Source organism: Parambassis ranga, chromosome 3 (genome assembly GCF_900634625.1).
Source record: "Parambassis ranga chromosome 3, fParRan2.1, whole genome shotgun sequence".
Taxonomy (NCBI): Eukaryota; Metazoa; Chordata; class Actinopteri; family Ambassidae; genus Parambassis; species Parambassis ranga.
This window is the reverse complement of record NC_041024.1, coordinates 11296344-11321676: the sequence shown is the minus strand read 5'-3', so window position 1 is coordinate 11321676 and position 25333 is coordinate 11296344. Positions and strand designations below refer to the sequence as shown.

General features: G+C 39.9%; 2 protein-coding genes across 2 annotated transcripts; one reads left to right on the top strand and one right to left on the bottom strand.

The window, feature by feature from the left end:
- Positions 1 to 469: 469 nt before the first annotated feature.
- Positions 470 to 4111, bottom strand: cyp2r1 (cytochrome P450, family 2, subfamily R, polypeptide 1). Its single transcript, XM_028401959.1, has 5 exons — positions 3770 to 4111; positions 3166 to 3307; positions 2424 to 3056; positions 1984 to 2313; positions 470 to 1447 (listed from the first exon to the last, which is right to left on the bottom strand). The coding sequence occupies exons 1-5, from the start codon at positions 4004 to 4006 to the stop codon at positions 1230 to 1232; spliced, it is 1560 nt and encodes a 519-aa protein (XP_028257760.1). The 5' UTR covers positions 4007 to 4111; the 3' UTR covers positions 470 to 1229.
- A 4674-nt stretch (positions 4112 to 8785) lies between these two features.
- calca (calcitonin/calcitonin-related polypeptide, alpha) lies at positions 8786 to 10473 on the top strand. Its single transcript, XM_028402172.1, has 4 exons — positions 8786 to 8832; positions 9147 to 9237; positions 9345 to 9476; positions 9983 to 10473. Exons 2-4 carry the CDS (start codon positions 9152 to 9154, stop codon positions 10158 to 10160), a joined length of 396 nt encoding a protein of 131 aa, XP_028257973.1. The 5' UTR covers positions 8786 to 8832; positions 9147 to 9151; the 3' UTR covers positions 10161 to 10473.
- The last annotated feature ends 14860 nt before the right edge of the window (positions 10474 to 25333 follow it).

Sequence of the window (25333 nt, the reverse complement as noted above, 5' to 3'; positions counted from 1 at the left end):
CACTTCACGCATCATTGTCACAATCTCAGCGTGAATTCAGTCTTCTCTCATGCTAATGCACAAATCACCAGAGGTTACATCATAGCTTTTTTAATAATGAGGTATTACATGAACACACCATGTGGATATGACTTCCCTGCATGTGATAGACACACCAAGTACGGGCTTAGTTTGTGTCATAATAATTATATTTTTTATATTCCACATATTTACATCTTCAAACTGATGTTATATTTTCAAGACGCTCCTGGTTGTTACAGGTGACGGTGTATTTACGAGGTGTTCAGTGGTCCAAAATGCATGAAACGGCATCCTCACACCATCGCTTTAAACTTGTTATGTAACAATGTGACTAAAACAGAAACATATTGATCATGTTGGATTAGACGGTGTTAATTATATGATTGGTCAAGTTGGGATAAATGTGAACATTTTGAGGTATGTAGGAATGAAAATAAGATAGGAATCATTGTCAGTATTTTAAGAAAGACTTTATGAATACACAAAAAAATTCACACCACCAAGTATTGCGAAAAAAGGACAAACACATGTTAAAACTACACAAATAATCCAGTACAATGTTTGTACTGATAAGCACCATTTAGCAGAAACCAGTGTTGCATAGTCCCGTTTCTAAAAAAGCACCATTTGCTTTCTAAGAGAAAGGTTTTCCACAGAGCAGTGTCCCTGGAGGTCAGAGTCTGTCCAGATGATGTAATGCTTGGCCCATGTCCAGCTCCAGTGTAGAGTGTTCAGAACTTTCTTGGAAAGTCTGTTCATTCCATTCCACCCAGACACATGTGAATATATCTGGTGTCTGACCTGAAGCTGTGCTGAGAAGCCAAGACTATGAACCATCATAGGTGTACAAACTGTCAATCATTAACACTTTCCTGACCCGTCGCACCGAGGTTCATAGACACTTCAGTTTCTGGGCTCATAGCTCAGCGAAGTCAATCAATAGCACACATGGGTTCTTAGGATGTCCATTCAGCACTTGCTGTCTCTTCTGCTGTTCTGTGCAAACATGCATATTTCTCAGTCAATAAAATCAATAGTGATTGAATAAACTGAATCACATGTTCAGATGTGGGCAAGCACCAAAAAAATCCTTCGGAAAACTAACGCACTACAGCCCAGAATGATCCCGTTTCATACGCCTGCATCATGTGGCTGTCACTGTGACAAGTAATGTAAGTCAGGCTCGAACGAGGTGTAATAAACACTTCCTACTTGTGATAAGGAGTGTCTCCAGAACAGGGAATTTTCTGTTGCCTGCGCACAGCACAGATGGAGTAAGGCTTGGGCTGTAAGGTCATGCCTAGTTTTGGAGTGACAGTTGGAACGGTTCCTGGAGGGAACTGAAGATGAAACCTCTGCAACAAAGTGGTGAAAAAGAGGAACATCTCCATTCTGGCCAGCTGTTCACCCAGGCACTGACGCCTCCCTGGAAGGAAAAGATTCATTAATTTACTCGCTCATATACACACACATATAGGCCGGACATCTGGCTAGCAGAAACAGAAAGAATCAATGACAAAAAACTGAAGATCATAGTGTTAGATTTTCACACATGCGATGACATGCAGTGTGTGAATGTTTGTGGTGTGTTGGGCCTGTTAGTGAGAGAGTTTGCTCTGACTGACTTAAGGAAAGAGACAATTGCAAGTACTGCCTTGGTAAAGGCTTGTTTATCTGCAGACCTAGCTCATCTTTTACTTTTTGAGAGCTGTTGGCTCTACACTTGTAGAGGGGGTGTTTAAGTGAAACTTTTTGGCTCTGAAATGTGAGGTGAGGGATGTGAGGGAGCCGAGCCTCTGGAGGAGGGGTGTATTCATGGAGCTGCATGATTTAGAAAAATCAATAGTATTTAAGTGTAATAACTGACTCCGCCTTTAACTAAACAAAAAGACTATATGGAAACTATTTAAGAGAAAGGAAAACGTGTGAACTGCAGTTTTAGATTAACACAAAGAGACTAACCTAGGGAGAATGGAAGGAAGGCTTCACGCCTCACAAAGTTGCCGCTGCTGTCCAGAAACCTCTGTGGTGAGAAGACACCTGGATCGCTCCAGTACTTCTCATCAAAGTGTACAGAGTAGAGGTTTGTGATCACCATGGTGCCTTTGGGGATTGTGTAACCATTTACTTTTGCATCCTGGGAGGTGGCACGAAAAATACCAAGCGGTACAATGTTGCAGAAACGAAGGACTTCGTGCAGAACAGCCTCCACATAGGGCATCTTCTGTTTGTCCTCAAGCGTGGGTGCCCTCCCATTTGCCAAGACGCTGTCGATCTCCCTGTGCACCCTTTCTTTAGAGAGAAACAAACAACACACCATCAGACATTTGAAACAAACACTTGCAAGTAGACTCTGAAACAACGTTTTGTCATATGAGCGCGTCGCTGCTATGACCACTGACCTTGTATGTTGGGGTAGAGCGCCATGTACAGCATAGCCCAACGCAGGGTGTTAGTGGTGGTCTCCGTGCCAGCAATAATGAGCTCACCAACTGAATAGATGAGATTCTCATAGGAATAAGAAGAACTGGGATCCCCTGCATTCTGCTCCAGCTCATCCAAATAGGCATCAACATAGTGACGTGGTACATGTGGCACCCTACCTCGCGAAAAACCCTTTATGACCTCCAGTAAAAAGTCATAAACCTCCGCAGCATTGCGGAACAGCGTTTGGTGTTTTCCAAAGGGCAGATACTCAATCCAGGGGAACGCGTTGTAGAGGAAAGCCCAGCTGCTCACTGCTAGCTCCACATTCTCACTGAATATCTCGATCATGTGCTGGAAGTTACTGTCATCGTAGGTGAAACGTTGTCCAAAAATGATCAGGTTTGTGATGTTGGACACTGCGTTGGTCACAAGGTGTTTAGGATTGAAGGGTTTTCCCTTGTGTCTGTCAATGGCATCAACAAAAAACATGCACTCCTCCGAGATCTTTCTCTCAAACATTCTCTGGCCGCTGCCAAAGTAACGGAAGGAGTTGCAAGCCAGTTTTCGGTGTTCAATCCAGCCTTTGCCATATTTACAATTAAGAAGTCCTATAGAAAAAAATAGAAGAAAAAATAAGAGAGAATCAAGTAATGTTTTACATAATACTGATTAAAATGAACATGCATGTACTGTATTATAATGATCTCAGCATCTTACCACCCATTTTGGTCATCTTTTTGAATAAAGGGAGTGAAGGCCGATCAGCAAATACCTCGCTCTGATGATAAAGGCATTCCCGGATACAGTCATACCCATTTAATACCACAGTTAAGATGCCTCCCAGGTCCAGGCTAAAAATCTGACAGGTACACATCGCAACATGAGTACTGCAGACATGGATCTTTGCACACATTTTTATCCACATTGTCATCATACATCTGTAGCACAGTTATATGCATGGCACAGCATTTCTGCATATGTCCATTATCCACAGTTGTTTGGATGAGGAATGTGTTAAAATGGTTAAAAGTTGCTCTCCACATCCACAGAAACATGCAAATATGTTTTAAAAATATACAGTGCTACCAAAAAGATGTGGAGGGTGGAACATACTAGTTACTGTGCTGCCAGTAATATTCCCCTCTGAACTAGTGACTGCCAGATGTTAGAGCGCGTCTCTTTTGTTCGTTTCATAACTTTTTTCCCAGGCGTATGTGTGTGCGCGCCAGCAAAGTCTGAACGCTCTTTTTGCAGGATCATGCGTCTGCACCGTTTGCAGATCAGTCAGTGATAAAATGCGCCGCAGGCGGTCAGTCGTTACCTGTCCGTGAACTTCACTCTGCTTTTTGAGGAAGACATGCGGCTCGGTGACCAGAGACATGATGTTTCCTATCACAGGGATGGGAGATGGACCAGGAGGAAACCCCGGGGGTCTTCTCTGCTTGACGAGCTGCCGAACCAGCAAAAAAGCGAGGAGGACGACAGTCAAACAGCTCACACAGAGCAGAGCCTGCGCGCAGGACACCGGCACCAGAGGCGGCGACTTAATGGAAACCATGTTTTCTTTCTTTCTTGTGTTTTTAAATCTCTTCCCTGCAGTCAAACTCTGCTGACTTCGCCTTCTCTTGTCAGGAACTGAAGCACATATGTATCATCTTGCACATTTTCTATCCCCCGCCTCTTAAAGCTAAGATTGGCCAGGAAGTCAGTCAACTGTGGGTGAACTTTGTTCTGCTCTTGATCAATAATCCGGATAATTTTGGTAGCTGTTAGGTGGAATTTTGTGTGTGTGTGTTTTTAAACTGACCTACAGAAGCTGCAGCTCAAAAGTGCAGGTCACGTAAAATGTGTTATTGGCAGTAAAAATGCATTTATAATTTACACGTGTAGCACAGATTTAGATGGATTATGTAAATTAGAATGTTGGATTAAACAGATCACATTAGATCTCTTTTGTTTAAAGGAAACCACAGATTCGAGGGAATAATCTGGTGAATAAAACAAAAACTCAGTTTAAAAAAATAATTTACTGGATGAGGTTTAAGTTATTTGTATAATATATTATACATATATATCATATATAATATTTGTGACATTTTAATCAATAAAATATTACATTTACAGCCAGAGATCCAGATGTGTTCACTTTTAGGTCGTTTAGCAGATTTGTAGTCCTTAACACTCCACAGCATATTACTCATTTAGATGACTCGGGAGTAAAATGGGTATAAGGGCCACTTTGTGTGAAACTTTGTATTGCTTAAACTTTAAAGTATGAGTTAAAGAAGCAGTTCTGGGAAGCAGAGCTCAGGATTATGTCACTGGTTAGATGAAATCTCATTTGGCACACACAATGTGGATTTAGGAGCACAAAGTAGCTTTGAATTTAAAAAAATGCAGGGAAAAGATTTAAATATATAGGCAGGAAAGAAAAGGGGTTTAATGACAAATAAGGATGTTATGACCACGTAACTGTAAGATCAGCATGTTAGCTAACCAGAAACAGCCCTTTGGAGCAGAAAGGTTCCACTCATATGAGCGAATCCTTATAATTATCTCGGTGCATGGTCTATATACAATAAACCTACAGTTTACCCAATGCAATTGTGGATTATTTGCAGGATTTTATTTCTTCACTGTGCTGTAAAAAGCAGCTCCATCTCCTAGTTATATCTCTACATGGAACCTCTTGTGGTGAGAAGCCCTAAAAAGACAGAGCAAGCAGCACAAAGACAAGTGTGTATCCATTTTCTCAGATATTGCTGACTTGCAATATTCAATTACCTAAAACATAAATACCATACAAGTTGTTGCATAATCACTTGATTTGCATGAAACAGGGGCTGCCTAACGCATCTGCATCTACCTAAGCATAAGATTAACCCCCTATTATGTTATTGTTTTGGAAACCATCTCCCGTTTCCAGTTAAATCAATGAGAAGTAGTAAGTGAATTAATCATAATGTATGACAGCACCCAAGTCATTTGAATCAAAATTCAATTTAATGATCCAACAGAGGAGTCTTGGTAAAAGAAAGTTTTTGTGTCACCATGTTTCTAGGCAAATAAACTTTGACCTAGTAATCTACTGAAGGTTCCTTCACCTTAGGTCATGTACTACATTCAGAGGTCAGAAGTGAAGGCATGCGCTGCATTCCAAACCAGCATAGTTGAGTGTGATTTTCCCAGCTTGTAAGCCAGAACTTATGCAGCCAGAACTCAAGTTAAAATAATGTGAGACGGTCCCCTTTTCTTACATTCATTTATTCACAGTTAATGTGCAGAGGTTAATCCATAAATGTAATCATCTCCTCAATATGCAGGTTTAACCCCTAAACAATCAGCATGTGTGATAAAAGCATACCCTCCTTTCCTGTGTGATCGCTTTATCGGGACTGGCTCCTCATTACACATGGAGTTGTTTACCCAGCTGTTGCGTCCAGCCGTGGCAGCTGGTAAGCTTTTTTTTTTCTTCTTCTCTCTTTTTTTTTCTAGTTGCCTCAATGGCCTCTACAGACCTCTCCCAATCATTCAGATTTGTCAGGGCTACCTAATGAGGACATTCTTTGCTTCCTGCCAGCATCCCTGACTCAAAAGCCATTCTGGATGTGTTCAACACATCTGTCAAATTTAATCAGAAAAATCACGTTCTCTCTCACTGTTGCATCATCTTGTTAGCAGTGCGGTTAATCAAAACACCCGTGAGAAGAGTGTCCAGGTGGTTAATGGGAAACAGATTCTGCAACTGCAGTGGATTCAGACAGAGCCAGAGCCTCAGAGACAGAGTGATGAGTAGTTTCAAAAATAGGAAAAGAATGTGATGTAAAAATGCTGTTACTGAGAATATTGTCAAAAAATTGTAGAGTGAGGTCATGTGACCCTTAACCTTTGACCCCCAAACTCTAAGTGAAAGAGGTATCACATTCATGAGAATGGAACAGAGGAAAAACACTTCTTTCAACACTTCCCGGGAGTTGCTCCTGCTAGCTGTGCCCAGAAGCTATTTAATTACATAATTAAAGGAGACTACATTAGAGGCCGTGTATGAACATGGATAAACCCTCTGTGATGTCAGCCACAGGTTTTCTGAGCTAGAATGTTTGCATTGTCTGACTCCATTTAAGTCCCAGCACATCCAACACTGCGCCTAGGAATGGAGGCTGAGTGAAGCTCTGGCGATCAATCCTGAGTTAACAGATAAAATAAAGTTGTATATTTATTTAGCACTTATTTTCCTCTACCTACTCAACGGTACTCAAAGCGCTTGTGAGCAACTTAGGGTTAAATCAGACAAATATATGAATAAATACCTGACAATGTTTCAACAGCAACATCTTCTCACAGAGCTGCAAAACTCATAGCAGCCCTAGACCTGTTTTGCATCATTACCCATAATGCTCTAATGTTATTCAAGACATTATAGCTGCACCTACTCCTCCACCTACTCCTAGCATCAGTCTTTACATTATAAGGCCATTTGGCGAGTGTTGCTTCCTGTTTTGCTATACTGTGGGGCAGTCCGAGTGTCCCTTGACTACCGTGGTTCTAAATTATTCACCAGCCGGATGACTGGAATTATCAAGTGCATGCGGAAAATTTCATTACTGACCTTCCTTGTTAATACTTATGTTTTCCAGGACCTTCTTTTTTTCCCCCCTTAACAACATAATGACAGTGACAGGAACATTAAGAGGTCTTCTAATCCCTCTGCAACTTCTGTGCAGGTGTTTAAATGTTAGGTGACGTCTGGTTAGCTTCTAATGGAGTACAGCTGGTGGAAGTGTCTTAGCTGAGGCCTGCTTCACCTCGCGTTTGTATTTCCATAAGGATCAGTTTAAGTGTGCTGTTTGAGGACAGCTTGTACTTCTCAAGAATGAGGCACTTATTGTCCACAGTCGTATGACTGTTCGCTTTGTCTTTCTTTTCTTTTTTTTTTAGGTCTTAAAAACATTTTAAGCAGGTTATTAGTTCACCACATGTGAAGAACTAGCTTCCCAGCTACAACACAACATAATAAGGAACCTTCTTTCTCTTTAAAGGTTCTTTGACTGCATGCAAATACATAACATATGTATAGCAACGTTATAGGTTCTAATGGCCGCTGTTCAGATTGCCTTTTGAGTCAGCATTTCTCTGTTGCAGGTGCACCTACATTTACTGCGTACTCTGTTTTTATTGTCATCTCATATTGCCTATTCAGATCATGCATGTTGTTGATTTGAGAGAGCTTTTAAAGAAATCCTCATTAGGGGGCTTGTTTAGCTGAGTTTCTGCAAAGAACAGTGTTTTGCTGGGAGAAGACACGTTCACATTAAGTCAGCTGAGACTGTCACTGATGAGCGCAGCGGTGAGCATAATGTTGCCCTCTCTGCCAGGAACGCTCTCCTGTGTTGTAATTAATTTTCCAGAGCGATTCATGCCTAACATTAGGGAACGTGAACAGTTTGAGCTAATTGCAGAATTGACAATACACATTTCCCCCCTTAGAATGTAATCTCTCTGCCTGTCCCTGGTTCACACAGACAGGATCAAGGCCTATAAAGTCTATAAAGAAGTTGCCTATAAAGTCTTTGGCCACTGAAGTCTTTAGTCTTTCATGAACAGTTTCTGACAGCATGTGGAGCTGTTGGAGACTAATATAATGCCTCTGGTATAGGGCCTGCAGGTCTGCTCAATAGTACTAAAAGGCTCATCTACTCTAATGAGTTTCCTTGTGACGCAAAAAATAACTGGAAGGCAGGATGCTTTATGATACATCGTCCAATATTGTTACATAAGGGGAATTAGAAGATGGCCAGAAACCAGCAGCTTAGTAATTAGCTCAGAGGAACCGGATGGACACAGCTGAATGGAAGGTTGGTGATTCCCACATAAATAAAAGTAACACAACTCACTAACTGTGTGTACAGTACCGGTAACTTACAAGTTTTCTTTAAACCACATTGTTCAATGCAATTTTACAACACGTTTCCTATGTTAGTATTTAAATTGTGTGTGAATGAGACCTGGTATAACAGGGTGCACACGCACACACCCTAAAATTTTCTGTATCACTGTGTTGCTGTTCTTAAAGTAGGACTACACTACAACGTGTATTACTGATCTGATCGATTTTTTTGTGAATAAAGTACACATATGACTATGCAGTGGCGCCATTTGAATAGAACTCACTTCACTGGACTGCTGTAAGTGACACAGGAACTCTGATTGGCTAGCAGTTTGAGGTAAAGCATCTGACTGGCCAATAATCTATGATCAAGTGTTGAGTAAATATCGAAACCCACGGGGAACGTATATAAAAGCATGCAGTGTGGAAGCGCTCTGCAGATTCACAAGAGAATCAAAGGCTTGAATCTTCATTAACAGAAGTTCCACTATCCTCTGGTGAGTATAGACGTATAGACTGAAGACTTTTTGAAATTTTAGTGCAGATAGACAGATGGCTACTGGTTGGTACAGAGGGAGGTGCTGTTTGTTGATATTGTAACAACAATAAGAGTTGTAATTCTGCTAATGAATGGAACAGCAGTTAAAGGTGCTTCCTCTGCACCTTAAGCAGATCAAATTTGAAGAAGGAATTCATATAGCAAGGGATGAGAAAATGTATAGAAATGACAAAATATGTTGTGTACAAAATAATATATGCATGCAGTGAGTTCATATTTTTTGTCTGGTATTGTGTGTTTTTTTTCCACAAGGCATCATGGTAATGCTCAAGCTCTGGACGGTCCTTCTCGCCTTTACGCTGATCTTTTGTCAGATGTACATCTCACAGGCAGCTCCATCCAGGTGAGCGCTGCTGCATCTTACAAATTTAGTAAGATGATCTGACAATATTAAAATAAATAAATGCTTCCAATTATGTGAACAAGCACATGTTTTCTCTTCATTTTCAGAAGTAGTAAGGGTTCAATGTCAGATGGAGTCACATTATCAAATGATGATGCTGAAAGGTTACTGAGAGCTATGAAGGAGTTCATGCAGATAACCTCTGATGAGCAGGCCCTGCAAACAGCTGATGGGAACAGGTATGAATGATAGATAGATATGAGGTATCTATCTATCTATCTATCTATCTATCTATCTATCTATCTATCTATCTATCTATCAGCATATGCTATATGTATCAAAATTTTTAACCCAACAGCTCCAACTATGGTGTTTATTAATTGTCAAGGTATACAAAGAAATTCACAGACATCTCTGCCATCCCTTAATGCATGAACTGCGCCTATTTATCCATTAACTCATCCATCTATTCATTCAGTATTGATCAGAAAACTGAAGATGGCATGACATGAAACGTGCATGATAGTCATCAATGCAGAAAAAGACAGAACAATAGCATGACAACTCCACAAAAATCCTTCTTTCATATGCCTGTTGGACCTGTTAGCATGCAGTTGAAATGCATTTTGATTGTAAATGCATGCCATTGATAAACCATGAAACTATACTATGCATGTACTGATTGATCATTATTTGCATGTTACTGTAAGGCTGTCTCTGCATGTTTGTCTCCCATCTCCAACAGCTTGGACAGACCCATGTCTAAGCGCTGCACCGGGCTGAGCACTTGTGTGCTCGGCAAACTCTCCCAGGACATTCACAAACTGCAAACCTATCCAAGCACTGATGTAGGAGCGGGGACACCGGGCAAAAAGAGAAGTCTATCTGAGCAATACGAAAACTACATCAACTCATATGAATGAAACCGTTTTAGCTCATGCATTCTTTGATTGAGTTAACATTTGCTTGTCTATCCAGCTCTATATGTATGCAAGGATGCTGATGTATGTGGACCCTTTTTGTACTATTTTATTTTCAACAAGAGTCCTGAAGAATCAGCTTAAAAACTGGCAATTCTGTACAATAATGTAGAAGTTACATTTCTTAGAAATGTAAAAATATGCCTCTATATGTAGTAATCATGTTTTACCTATAATAAAATCATATTCTATCTGGAATTTTGTTTTTAAACACTCACACGTTAATAAAAAATAAAAAAATAAAAGGAGAATATGGTAAGCATGACTGTGTGCAAAGTAAAGTAGATATCTACTCTGATCCTAAATGTTATCACTCATTGTCTTCTCCTTTCTTACAAGCAATGCAACAGCACAAAAGCGGGCGTGCAACACGGCCACCTGTGTGACTCACCGCTTGGCTGACTTCTTGAGCCGGTCAGGGGGGCTGGGCCACAGCAACTTTGTTCCCACCAACGTTGGAGCGCAGGCTTTCGGCAGGCGGAAACGGCACGGCACTGTGTGAGCACAAGGCCAGATAACTGGTACGATATTACTTCATGCTCACCTATTTTTGTTGCACTCCTAGCTTTTTCTTTCTATTTCTTATTGCACTTATCATCACTAAAAATTGTTTTTTTAACCAGAATTTTCGGCACAATGTGAAATATTTTCTGTTTTCTCCCCTTCTGTTCTGCAGGACAAAGTGCCTCCTGTCCTGAAAGACAAAAACCGCATCATCCACTTTCAATTGAGTGTCGTGTCGAAAAAAAACTATTTATCATTAACACAGACTGATGTGTTGTTTTCAGAGAGCTGCCAGTATTCATCGCTGTAGTCTGTGCTTAAACAGAGAGCTAACTAGCATTGTTGTCATGATGGAAACTGAGATGACAGTGGGTTTCTTTGTGGCCTGTGACTCATCTGCACTCCTGACCTTCGTCTAAAGTACACTGTGTCAAACTGGATGTCCAACCTACACGACTGTGAACATCTGTGGCTGTCCTCATGTAACTTCATGGAAAATGTGACTTATGATTGTATGTTGTAATAAATGTGATTATTTGAAAGCAAGAATAAATTGTATTTTAGCTACATTTGACTCTCATGTTTTGTTGTATTGTTTGATCAGGTGAATCCCACACAGCACTGCTTTTCATGGGCCATATCCAGACATTAATAAAGAAAACATCCTTGGGTTGAAAGTTGGTATGTTGTTGCTTCTCTTGGATCACTTTGCAATCCTGCAGTTACAACAAGGCACAGCCTTTTTAATGCAAATACAAGAACAGTGCTCTTTTTCTGTTATTGGATTGTAGGAAAACTGAAAATATGACCATATGAGGTTTATCACAAACTATGAATGTGTTAGGGAGAATTTGGAGCTTCCAACTGTGACATTTCAGTGACATGAAAGTTTCTTAGTATGAAAGTGGAAGGAAAACATTGGACGTACCCTTTAACATTCAGGGGGCGGAGCTTCGTCCCATCATGGCGCAGTCTAATCAAATCCATGGCCTATGCACCTGTGCAGACTCTGAGTTGAGTAAATTTGGTCGGTGGTGAGGAGAAAGACAAATGGGCAACTTTAAATAAACCCCTTCATAAACTGATGCAAAGAGCAAAAAAACGTCCATGTTAGATGTTACAAGCAACACCAGAGGCTAAACACTGATGAGGACGTTAGCATGTGGCTGACAGCAAACAGCTAAGAAAGCTGTCATGGTTCTATTCAACACTGCGTCATTCTCCTGGAGAAAAAGGAGGCGTATCGAGAAATTCAATGGTGGAAATTACAGATAATGATAATGTTAATAAGATTCGATGGAACTCGGATGGAAAGACTGATGTGTGGATGGATGGTGGATTATGCGCAATGGCGGAAAACAACATGTCGGACGATGACGTCCAACACCTGACGTGTCATTAAAAGTAAGTGTTTTTATAACATGAATGTTAGCAATGCTGCTTTATTTGGCTCCATGGGTTGTGTGTGTTGTTGTCAAGCTATTGAACTGCTGCTGAAACTTTTGTGTGGAGGCCTGTGTTGTTGTTGTTGTTGTTGTTGTTTAGGTAATGATTTACGTATCAAAGATGGCTGAATTGTTGTCAGGGAGCTCCCGCCTTTGTGTGCGCTGTGATTGACTCTCGTGTTGATTTTCGCAGATTATTTTTATCACTGTGTGCGTAACATGGCTCCGGGCCTCCGTCTGCCTCTGCCTGTGTCTGGTACGGAGTCCTCCACCTTTGCACTTGTTCAGTGGGTCTGACCTTTGTCTCCCTTATGGAGGATGTGTTGTGGATGTTTTGCTGTTTGAAGCCTAACAGCCCGCTTGAGTATTGACGCCATTCCTCTAGAGTTCCTGTTTAACAGACCCTGGTCTTCATGGCTGCTAACCTCCTTTAATTGACATACTTGTTCTATCGCTTGTTTCTAGTGCCCCCTCTGGGAGAGTGTGTATTTATGAATAAGTTTTATGCATAAGTTCTTTTCACAGTTGTAGGAGATGTTTTCCAGAATGCAAGAAAATGTATATCTTACTATAAATGCAACATTTTAGTGTCTGTGCCGTTACTCGCAGTTTAACTTAGCATGAAGAAAATGGCTCATGGAAACTGTGGATTATCAATAGGTTACATAAACCTGTTTGGGATGGAGCTAGCAATCTCTCTGAGTCTGAGCAGAGATCTATACACTCAGAATTCATCATGCTGCCTCTATGAGCAGTCACAGCATCAGTAAACACCAGTGCCATAACACGGCCTCTGACGTTTGACTGAAGATCATAAGCTGTTCCTTTCCTTGTCACACTTTTCTCTCATTTCAGCAGCATTCTGTACAAGTTCAAAGTCAAATGAATATTATTTCAAAACTGGCATTCTGGGTATTTTCTGGCAGAGCCTGTGCTTTCTCTTCTTGTGGGTGACGGAATCCTGCCATCATCCACTAGTTGTCTTCCATGGTCTTCCAGGCCTTTTGAGGGTTTTGAGCGTGCAAGTTAATTCCTTACTTATGTTTCAGACTGTTGTGTTAATCACTCCCAGGGTTTTTGCTGTCTCTCTGATGGGTTTATTTTTTTAAGCTTGATAATGCCCTCGGTCAGTTGCACAGACACCTCTTTAGACATCAGGTTGAAACCAAAAAACACAAATGTAACACTCAGAACCACCTCTTGATCATTCATAGAGTAACAAGGGAACAGGCCACACCTGGCTGTGCAACTGCTTGGTGGCCATATGTTCCCTAAATCTGCCACTTTTGTCAAACCCTTGAATTAAAGCAGGAAGTCATGACTTTTTTTTTTACATTTTTAATGTTGCACTTTAAATTCAGCGTGTTGTTAAAATCACTCCAATCGATCATTATTTCTATGAAACTTGACTGTATGTGACTTCACACCAACCTGAGACCTCACTGACCCAGTATCATCATGCAGTTTACTCATAAATTCACTGCTCTTATTGATATTTGTGCCTTTGACAGTTGGTTTGTCTTATTGTTTTGTTGTTGGTTGCTCTTCCCCTGTGTGTTGACCAACAAAACATATCTGAGTTGATTAGACAGAGGAGAACGGGCTTTCTCTTGGATGTGAGTAGCCATGTGTAAACATCCAAACAGAGCTAATGAAGGAGATGAGGGCTGGTGTTAGGCGGGTTCAGAGTCTCAGTGGAGCTGATGGAAATATGCCAGATCTCTTTGGAGTCTCTGGGGACAAGCATCTGTCACTTTTGCCTCATCACCATGTGGATGTCAAACTGAGAGTCTGTTCTTTTTTAAACAAAGAGTGTGTGTGCCTGCCTGCTGCAACTATTCTGTATATAGAACAATAAAAAGCATTTAGCTTCCATCACATGACAGAAAGGCTGCATTATGTGATGGAAGTTTGCCTGAACAGTGACAAGGATAATGAAGTAAAGTCAATTCGTTAAAATTCTTTGTTCCTCTGTGAGCAGTGCTTTTCTTTTCAAGAATAGTTCCATTTCAGTCTAATCCTGAGCAAGCACTTTAATGCAAACAGCGGCAAGGGGAAATTCTCTGTTAATGGGAGAACACCTTAAGAAGGACCCAGCTCTCCTGCTGATGGGTGGCTGGGTAAAGGAGGAGGAGACGAGGTAGATAAGACAGAGAGGATGAAAAAGGAGAAAAATGAACAAGCAACATACATCATGGCAGATTATTGTTGTTACAGGACACATTTCTTATTTGTTATGGCTGATATATTGTTCAGTATATAAGTACTACAAAGATGAACAACATAGGCAGGTATAGACAATAAACACTGGGTTGGCCAGCCGGCCGGACAGCAGCTCAGCATGCAGATCTAGAGGCAGAGAGACCTGCAGAAAGATACAGTGAGAAACTACAAGGAAGACATGACACAGTTATTGACATGAAATGCTACAAAGTAAATAGGGGTCAGCCTGGGAACAATATTCTCTTCTATTTTATTACCAACAAAGACTCCTGGTACCTGCAGCAGTGGCAGGCATAGGCAGATGTTACAATCATCACCACTGGAGGTTTTTTTTTGAATGGCCAATCAGTACTGCTACTGAGGGAAAACTATCGGTACTATTTTGCTGGAATTTGCATTTAGTAGCAGATCAACCTGATAGATGGATAGATGGATATTATCATGATCTGTGACAAGTATTAATGTGGAAATGGTCAAACACACAAGGTCTAAAATCAGAAAGAACACACTGCTTCTGCTTGTGGTGCGGTGCCACCATGTGGCCAACATGGTGTACTGTATGGTTGAGTGGCTCATACAGGAGAAACGGGCATGGGGGACAGAGATGGGTAAGATGCTTAAACAGTTTAGGTCTTAAACTGTAGGAAAGTCTAGTGGCCTAACCCATACTCATACTCAAATCTGCATTTCGCCCAATAAAGGAAAAACACTGTTAAAATCTGATGCCGACCTATGCTCATATAGGACTTTTAAACGTCACTGAAAATGTCAGGCATGTAGTGTTACATGGATGTTAAATGATACCATGGTGACAGTGGTAAAGGTGAAGACAAGGGTTCCATTGATCTTATAGTTTGATTTCCGCTTTGTTTCATTAACCCTTTCTTCAGTAGTCTGGCTGCTTTATTGTAAAACTCTTCTTTTATCAGTGGCATGTTGTGCTGAATTGAATTCATCCTGTCAGTGAGGCTGTCTATGCTAATAAGGTCTTGAGGTTTGCCAAACACACACCAATAAGTATTCCCAGCTCCAAAAACACATTCTGCCGGCTTGAAGAGCCTTCTCAATAATACAACACTTTCATATTATATTCATAATGCACTATGGTGAACACTGCATCTAAGTCTGCTGGGTTTAATTTAATGTAATTTCAGGGCCTAATTTGGCTTCCTACATGTCGGTGGTAATGAAACTTTTGTATTTGATCTAGATACCCTCCAGTTGGATTTTCCCAAAGACTTTCAAGATTTCAAAATGAACTTAGTGCATAGCATTACATTCAAAGAGAAAAATAATCCCCTGGCTTTTAATTGTGGACTTAAATATCAAAGAGGTGGAAGAAATACAGGCGAGATCTTTCAAGATTTATAATAGCCTACTGTTATGGTTTTTTTTTAATCTTAACAATCTCTGCATTTTTTGGTAATCTATTATGATGTATACTATGGGCCATTTGTGTAAGTATATATAAAAGACCAATATTTATGGTGAATGTGGAAATCAGTTTGTCAACATTAGGTCCATAAACTCACTTAAAAAAATCATTCATTGATCAGAAAAAAAAGAAAAGCTTTTAACAGAACAGTGTAATGTCTGTTTGAATACAGTAGATGGCAGCAAAGAGCCATACAAGTCTACTGCTGGAATTCATCAATTTTATATGAATCAGAAAACTGTTTGTTGTTTTTTTGGTCTTTCAAATGTCAGATTCAGGTCATCATTAAGAGACCTTTCCAAAGAAACATTATTCAAGTTAATATAATGTGCACATTTAATTAGGATGAGTATTATTGATGACATATCAGGGTCTATAATGTACAGAAGTCATGGTAATTTAAATGGCAGTATGTTGTTTCAGCTATTTTATACCTCTGGCTGGTGACTATATCAATACTTTCATGTTCTCTTTCCAGTACTGTTAATGACAGGTTTTATTGCTTCAAGTATTTTATTATTATTATTAATTATTAGTTAGTGATTTTGGCAGCTTAAATCAAACAGGTGTCAGAAAGTCAATTCTCTAATACAGAATTGTGACAGAGTAACTTAAGATAAAGTAAGAGGTCTTTCCCTTCGGAGCCCTTTTGGATCACTTTCAAAACTTCAGTTATTTACTGTGTGGAAAATATATTTGTATAAACAACATGAACATTAACCTGACCTGTGTTATGCTCTGTCAAAAATGGACTGTGTGTGCGTGCGCCCGCCCATCCTACCAACTCGGTTCACAAATGCACGTTCCTGCTGATGATATGTTTAATTATAAGTGACGGAGGAATTAATAAAACACTGTTTGATATGGTTTGCCTATCTGATATTCCCTTAAAGGAGACACACACACACAACATGTAGTCCTAATTGTTAGACTTCTCATTAGGGCAGTGCCTTGGGACCTTGCTGGATAATGAAATCACTGTATATCTGTAGCATTCATCTGGTCTGATCATACATCCATATGTAGAAGCTGCATCTTACAGCAAAACTGGCTACATCACTCACATCTAATATTCATGTATTGATCAGTTTCAGTGTTTATTTGAAATATTACAAACCTAATTTTATGCTAATTTTATTTTTATCTTCCCCAGTTGCAGCTGGCATTTTGTGAATTTAGATTTTTTTTTTTAATCTAGTTTTTTTCTGTTTTTTGATGTTATCACACATTTTCGGTTAATAAGTGATGGATGCATTTAGTTTGCAGCTTTAACACACAAACCACTCTCTGCCACTGAGTTTATTTTACTCTCACCTGTCTTTACTGTACAGTCAGGACGCCACGCCACATCACACCTTCGCCTGTTTTTATTTTACAGACCACAGATGCTCTAGATGTGCACATGCTGCTCATATTGTCTTCCAGCCACACTTTTAACTTCAAAGGCTTACTCACCCTTGTGTCCCAGGAGGTATGGAGGCACCATAGCAGCCAGCCTTCACTGCTTTGCCATGGTTAACTATGGCTGCAGGCTGGAGCGCCTCCCCATGGCTCCAGATACCAGAGCAGGGGTAGTGGAGAGGGGAGGTGGTGTCCTGTAGCTCCACAGCGCACCGCCTTGTGCCTTGCTGCCACATAACCTGTCCCCACAAAAACAGAGGTCCATTATGCACCCTGTTACAATCCTGCTTCTGTTGGGAACAGTGCTTGAAAGCGTCACCTGTGTGCTGAAGCATTTTTGACCTCATTTTTGGCTCAGTATAATAAAAACACTCAGTCTCAGGAATGGAGAGTGGAGGGGCTGAATTGCAACAACTGTTAAAAATTGCTAGAATTTCTGTTTTAGATTTTACAGATCAAGTCTGTTTGTGATGTATTTGTAGGCACACACGTGCTTGTTCAGGCCTGGAAAGTCTCCTCCCAGTTGAAATGGTGATGTTCAGCTCAAAGGAACAATGTGGTGGATTTACTTTATTATGAACAAAGCCTTTGTCTGAGGTGCTCACATACTGATCGGGGGTCCAGAGTCCAGGAGCAGCTTTGAACTATCAGGTCAAAGACATCACAGAACCGACGCTCTGTTTCGCATTCATCTTGTACCTCACACAGGAGGCCCGCCACATTTGTCCTTTTGATTGTCCTCCATTTCTTTAAAGGTCTGGCTGGAACCATAGGTCATCTGCAGGCTTTTATGTATAAAAAAAAAACAAAACAAACATTGTGTTCTTATTCTTGCTCTTCACTTTAGGCAAAGAACTGCACAGGGGTGAAGGATTCCACTTGTTAGCATGGCTCCCTGCTGCAGTAAAAACAACAATAACAATTGTACTGAACATCCAAACAACATATTACATAACAAAAAGCAAGAAAAAAAGCATGTATTAATTAAAATGTAGAAATAACTTTCCACGTATATCAATAGAAAGGTGGCCATAAAAATGAAATCCACTACCATGAAATATGCAAAGCAAGCCCACCACAGAGAATAGCTGAAAACACAGGTTCTTTTGAAGTTAAGTCCTTTGGTTGTGCATGTCTTCATTCAACTAGCCTGTGGATGTTTTAACCTTCTGTAAAACTTGCTCCAGCACCGCACTCTCCCTCTCTACATCAGAGTAATGTGGATCTGCAGTTCTGACCATGATTTTTATTTCATGAACACTGTATTTCGCTTTCTCAAGTTTTAGGAGTGCCCACTGTTGCTCTTTTACTGTTTTCTATTCTCTTAACATTGTTGACACCAACAGCCCGTAATGACCACTGTTACCAGCTCAGGTGATCCATTTTCTCATAATGTGGTTTGATGGTCTCCCTTATGTTATTTTTTTTAATGCTGGGTAGTGAAGCTTACTGCTTTAAAAATGTTTTAGACGTAGTTATTTCTTTGTAGGCTTTTAAATCCTGTGTCTCTTTAGATGAGCGCCCACACACAAACACTTCTTTTTCTCCCCCACCAACAAACAAAATAATACAAATGGGACTAATAATCAATCAACCATGGAACACGTATCCTTTGACTCCAGGCTATTATTGCTTGGATGAGCCGCTGCGTGTTGTCCAGTATTGACTGTTTTGAGTTTTGATGATCCATTCTCAGATGAGAGGAAGCATGTCTGCGCCGAGGATCACAAAGGGGAGATGAAACACAATGCTTCACATGCTAGAGCAGATAATTACAGAAAAATCTCAATCTGTGATGATTTTTATCCCCCCCCCCCCTCCTTGTGATGCACTGAAGTCTGTTTGGAACAGTGAGGACTAGGCAACGTCCCAGTGGTGAACTAGACACTACTGGCTTTACTGAAAAGAATCTCAGGATGAGTTAGTATTCACTGGACATAACAAGGCCTTTGATGTAGCCAGTGTTCTCTTACTCCAGGAGCATCAACATTTAATGAGACCTGATATCAGCCTTTTTAGGGAGTGAATATTTCAGATAAATCAAATTGTATTCAGCAATACCAACAGACTTATGATGCGGTCAGACGTTCATTGTCACCTGTGTGTGTTCTGTGTGATATAAAGGGAGCTATGCCTTTTGTGTAATGGGATATGTTCATTAAAACAGACCCATTTCACTCCCTCTTAATCAGCACCACACATGTCATGGGAGCATTGTGCCTGCAGCTAAAAACTAGTGCATAATTTATTACTCCAGGTCAGGCTGTGCAATGAGTGCATATTATCTCAACAAAGATGCGTTACTCTCCCATCATTCCATATTTAGAAGCATGTCTTGATGCACAGTTCATTTAGCACACAACAGTGCAAACAATCCTCTGGACGAGATTACAGCGTGTACACATTTTTACGACACGCTACATATTTAGAACACTCAGTGCACTTTTAAATGAGGTCTCAATATAGGCACCTTTCTCTTCTTGAAGTCCTCAGCATCTGTCTTAACACAATTTATATGTCAGCTCTGTGTGTGTGTGTGTGAAAGAGAAAGGGAGACGGATAGAGTGTGAGAGTGTGCAAGAAAGTGTCACAGTGAGCTGTGACACTGCAGGTGTTTAAACTGTGGTGATGTAATTGGTCACAAGGGGAATAGAAACAAGAGCTTCACAGTCCTTGATTTGATCCCTTGGTTATTGATTTCTCAGTCTGCTTCTAACAGAAATAATTGCCACATGTAATGTATTATTCAATTACAAGACACTGCTCTCAAGTTTGGGTTTGATGGTCCTTTTTGAATCACTGAGACCTATAGATAATTCAACACTGTCAGCCCATTAAGCAGTGCGAATATTAAAAGGTATGCGTTAATCCTGCCTATTTATTAGCAACCGTGACATTCACCAAGCCCTCAAAGTTTCCCCATTTTCAGCCTTTGTATAGTTGAAGGGAGTGGGCTTAAAGTTTGGTTCAGATTCAGAAACCAGATCAGAGCCACCTATTGTGCTCTTGTCATGAGTCCGAGCACAGGGCAGCCTAAACATGTTTTCGACCTATAGAACGTAAAGCACATAGTTAGCATTTTACATTTGGGGGAAACACTCTCTTTGATATCAGCACATTTATAGTATGACAAGTAGAATCCTTTCTCTGTTTTACATATTCTGATCAGATGAGAGAATTATTAAATCAGAGGCTGCAGATTCCTGATTTTTAGTCTCCAATATGTCTCAGAATGTCATATTTAGTCTTGGCATTTAGACGTAGTTGTTGTACATTGAAATAATCTTGCAAACATGCAATTGTCATTCGTTTTGAGTGTGCATGATTAAATAAGCAGGCGCAAAACTGTAGTTTATGGCTATAATTTTATGTAGACAGGATTTTTCCTTTTGTGTTTGTTTTTTTTGGCAACATAAATGCAGATCATGACATGATGCTTTCATATATTCTGTCAGCTCCCTGATATTGAACTCTTAAATGCTTGCTAAATAAATTGTGATAACAGGTGAATGCAGCTGATATTCTCTATTGATGAGTTTCCTTTTTACATTACAGGATAATAATGCTTCATTCAGAAGAAAGAGCTGTTGCAGTGCTGAAATGACTCTCTCTCCATTGCTGTGCAGCACTGTGTGACACAGTTTTAATGATCAGCCATCCAGCACTTGTTTACAGCTCAGCTTCCCAGTCATGTTCCGTTAATACCCACTCCTGTTAATATTTATCGTCAGTCTTAATTGGTTTGATGTCACTACACTGGCGCTGCTGTCGGCTCGCTCGTTGAACTGGCCTCGGTGTTGTTTCAAAGTCTTTATTATCGTGACAGTCGAATCCCGTTCATTAAAGTTTCACTTTCCATTTTCATCAGCGTGAAACAGATTCTGTAAATGCAAGGGAGCCGTGGAAGAGTCCAACCCTGCAAGCGATCACAGGGGAGGTGCATAGTCTGTATAAATTATCAGGAATATGAACCCGATCGAAGATGTTAATTGCACGAATGCTTAGTTATGTGGGGAATTGCCATGCATTTCATGCAGCGATAATAAAAATGAATTTTTGAACAAAGGGGATCTTAAAATAATATCTAATCTACAGAGAATACCCACATCAAACGAATAATTCAAAGCTTTGAAATGTATCTTTGTGGTCCGAAATGTTAAGCACTAGCCCTGTGAATATTGTACTCAATTCAAGTTTGTCAAAGGAAAAAACAAAACCAGAGTTAATTAACAGTTATTACAGGCCTTTTCAACTTTAATTTGACTTTCAAATATTAGCTCTTATATATAAACTATGCTTCTGGCATCTGCAAATTAGCTTAGTGTATCTCCTCTAATTAAGCCTCATTGAACCACACACACAATAATATTAATAATTCAGCAGCATAAGATGTATTTAAGAGCAGTCATTATATTGCATTTTATCCACATTGTATTAATTTGATGCACATCACCTTTGCAATTTAGTAAAACTGTAATCTTGGGTCAGAACAGAATTCAATGATGAGGCCATCATAAATATTAAAATGAGGGTATTTTAATAGCTTTCATTGGGGTTTGAAGACGTTCTCATTATGAGGCTGCTGGTTTGTGTTCTTGGTTCTGGTTTGTTTCAAGTCAGAAGTATATCTCTCAGATCCTATATTTTTATGTGGTTAAGTTAGATGGGGGCTTAAACACTGTCTCCTTAGTTGATGCATTTCTTAAAAAACAAAAAAACCTCTGTAAATAATCTTACATAAAGCCATCACTGTGTCTTTGTTATGTCTGTAGTAAAGATTTATTTAAGTATAATTTAGGAGTACCTGCCCCTCAGCCCCTGCTCTTCTCTCTCCTCCACCCTCTTGCCCTCCCATCTCCATCCTCCTGCCATCTCTTTCTGTCAACAGTGATTTTGCCTCTTGCCACTGATCAAACGCACCTGCCAAGCCCTGCTAACATTCCCGAGCATGTTCGCTAATTACCCACAAAGCCTTGCAGATTTATACTCCTAATAGGGGATTTGCCTCAAATCGGGGGCAGGGTTGTGCGGCATTACAATGGTATTTATTTGCTCATTTGGGGAAGAACCCCCTGGGGGGCGTAATGTGCATTATAAATGTTTTAAAGCAAATAAACTTCTGATCTTGACATTACTATGGTGCTGCTCTGTCTCCCAAATGCACTCCTCATCAAATGCAAAACAATTCCAGTTAAAAGGGTTGGAGACATTGTTATAATCATTTATTAGTTAAAACAATTCTAAAAAGGAGATCAACAACAAAGCTCAGCGCTGTTATAATCGTCTTGTTTCAGTGTAATTAGACAAAAGAGGCTTTTAACTTCAGTTATAGGGGGCATGTTAAATTAAGTACACAGCAAAGTGCCGATTGCTTTTATGTTTAAAACACTGCATTTAGTACATTGGAAACCATGGAAGGGAAAACAGTACACCCATGGCTTTTGTATAGCTGTGCATTAGCTTACCTTATACATTTGACAGTATTGTGTTCACTTTACATAGTCAACCAACAACAGCATAGTAGTAGAAGTAGTTATATTGAACCAATTGCTCCTTCTGACTTTAAATGAAACTGTGATGTTTGCCAGCACACAGATAATTTCAGCATAATTTAGCCTGTGCTAAACAATTTATCTCACTGTAAAGGAAAGACTTTGTATTTCCCTTAAAAGGGTTGAGACTAGCTGAACTGTCCGCTTGTAAAAACATTTATTTATCTTGAGAAAAGGTTGAACTCAGCCCTGAGTCTGGCAGCTGTTGAGGGCTTCATCCGGGCCCAGTCAGTTGGTATAAGCAGCAAATATCATTTTTGTCAGGAGAAAGCAGTCACTAGGGAGAGTGTTTACTGGCTATCCATTTAAAAGAGAAACAAGTTTTCCTTAAGCCTGCTGCTTTCTGCATGGTTAGCTCCCCAATGCTCCTCTAATGGAAGGCAACCCACTCTGCCAGTTCTCAGCAGCGGTAACAGCAGCAGCAGTGTGGTGTGGGGGGGAAGAGGAAGAACATGTTGTGGAAGAAGTGCTTGAATGCTCCTCAAAACAAACAAGCCTGACTTTCAGCTGGGTGAATATTTGGTCACATCATTAGTGTAGGGGGATAAGGAAGGCATGGTAAAGTCTGTGTCATTTTCATGCTTTGTCAAGCATTTTTTAGGTGACTAATTATGATTATTACCTGTTACTGATGGGAGTTCAGTTCATGTACAGCAATTGTACACGTGGCACCTTAAAAGTTTATCCTCTGTTTTGTGAGGATGAGAAATAAAAATAACACATTTCATTTTAAATTCTCTTTTGATCATAATTTACTGATGTGTCTAATTTTTCTTTTAGTAACCTTAGCAGCTCAATATTTGAGTCATGAGTTCGAAAATGTATTTATGTTTTTACAGCTGTTTCTTTTGTATCTTTTTGGACCAGTAAACATTAATGGCCTGCAGTTCAGACTGTGGCTGTGTGCTACTGCTATGCTGTTAGCCCTAGTCCACATCACAATATATGTCAACTATCCTTTAGCATCTAGTTTAATTAGATATTTACAGATTAAGACAGATTTTCTTGACTTAAACCCTGTTGTTCTTAGGACGTGTGAGAAAAAAAGAACAAGAAAATGCAAAATATTTAGGAGCTCCTTCTGCTAATTAGATTATTAGGCTGCGCAATACAAATAATACATTAAATGTTGTGTTTATTTTGAATATCATCATTAAAAAGTGGATTGATGTCTTAACATAGAGTTGGCTTACAGCTTAACCTATAAACAGCTGCAGCGTTAATTGATCAAATTGACTCTGCAGGAGGCACCTCAGCAACAAAACACACACCTACCTGTAAATCTCTCTCTCTCACACACACACAGATAAAAAAAACATTTTTTTTTTCTTTGTTTTTCAAAGGCCGTTGTCAGTAGGAGAATAAGCAATGGAGACACCACATGTCTGTAACCTGCCACGACTGATCCCCCCAGCCTGTCTTCAAAAGCAAATGAAGAGCCTAAATAACAGCTGCCATAACATGAGATCTTTTTAAGTGAGACACCCTCCTTCCTTTACTAGTCGACCCCCTGGTGGGCAAAAACCCTCTCCTTACCTATCTCATTTCCACCAATCAATAAACTTAGTCTTCAGAAGACAACCATGTGAAGCCACAGCTCTGATCCTTTTCTTTGCCTCTCTGCAAATTAGAAACAAACATGACACTCTTTATTTATATCCGACTTATTCGTTGCTGCATAAATAACATCCCAGTATAATTCCCGATCCGCCACATTGTTTCTCATGTTCACTTCCTCCTGTGACCAGCAGTGTGCTTTTTAAATCTAGGCTTTCAAAAGAATTTGATCATTTAGTAGTGTAGTAAAAATGAATTTATTAGCTATTTAAAAAGAACAAAAGTCTGCTGATGTGTGGTTAGGTGTAAGAAATATATATATATTTTTTTATATATAACTGAGAAGACCAGATGGTGGAGCCAAAATCTCAGAATAGAACAAGTCTGATTTCTAATTTCTTCTAATGCAAGTTTCTTGGATGGCTCTGTAGTTTGTAGTACTTCTTTGTGTGTCTGTTTGTGTAGGTATGTGCGTATTAAAGCATGTGTGCATGTGTGTGTTTACCCTCGACTAAAAACACTCACTTGAGAAACAGAAAACAGGGCTCATTTTCTAACCAGCCCCATCGGCTGCTTCTGGGCTATGGATGAATAATGGCTGAATTCAACTGTGCTGAAACAGAAACACATTCCACACACTCTGCAAAGCTAATAGCCAGAGCAAAACAACCACATTTGAACATTTACAATTAAGAAAAGCTCAGTGATTGAATATCCGGGTGACTGGTAAGTCACGCCTTGGAGTGAAATAAAATGCTGCTCCTGGATATTGCTGAATGCTTCACAAAACCCTAACTATGTTTTAGATGTGCCTGAACAACACTGGGAAATGAGTCCATTTGACAAGGAAGCAACATTTTTGTTTGAGCACAGGGAATATATGTGTTGACATGTCTAGAACAGAAATTTCTGCAATTGCAGCACGCAGTTTCAAAATTCCAATGCAACCAATATGTTGTAGAAAAGTGCACTTTAGTGTAACCTTGAGTGTTATTGCTT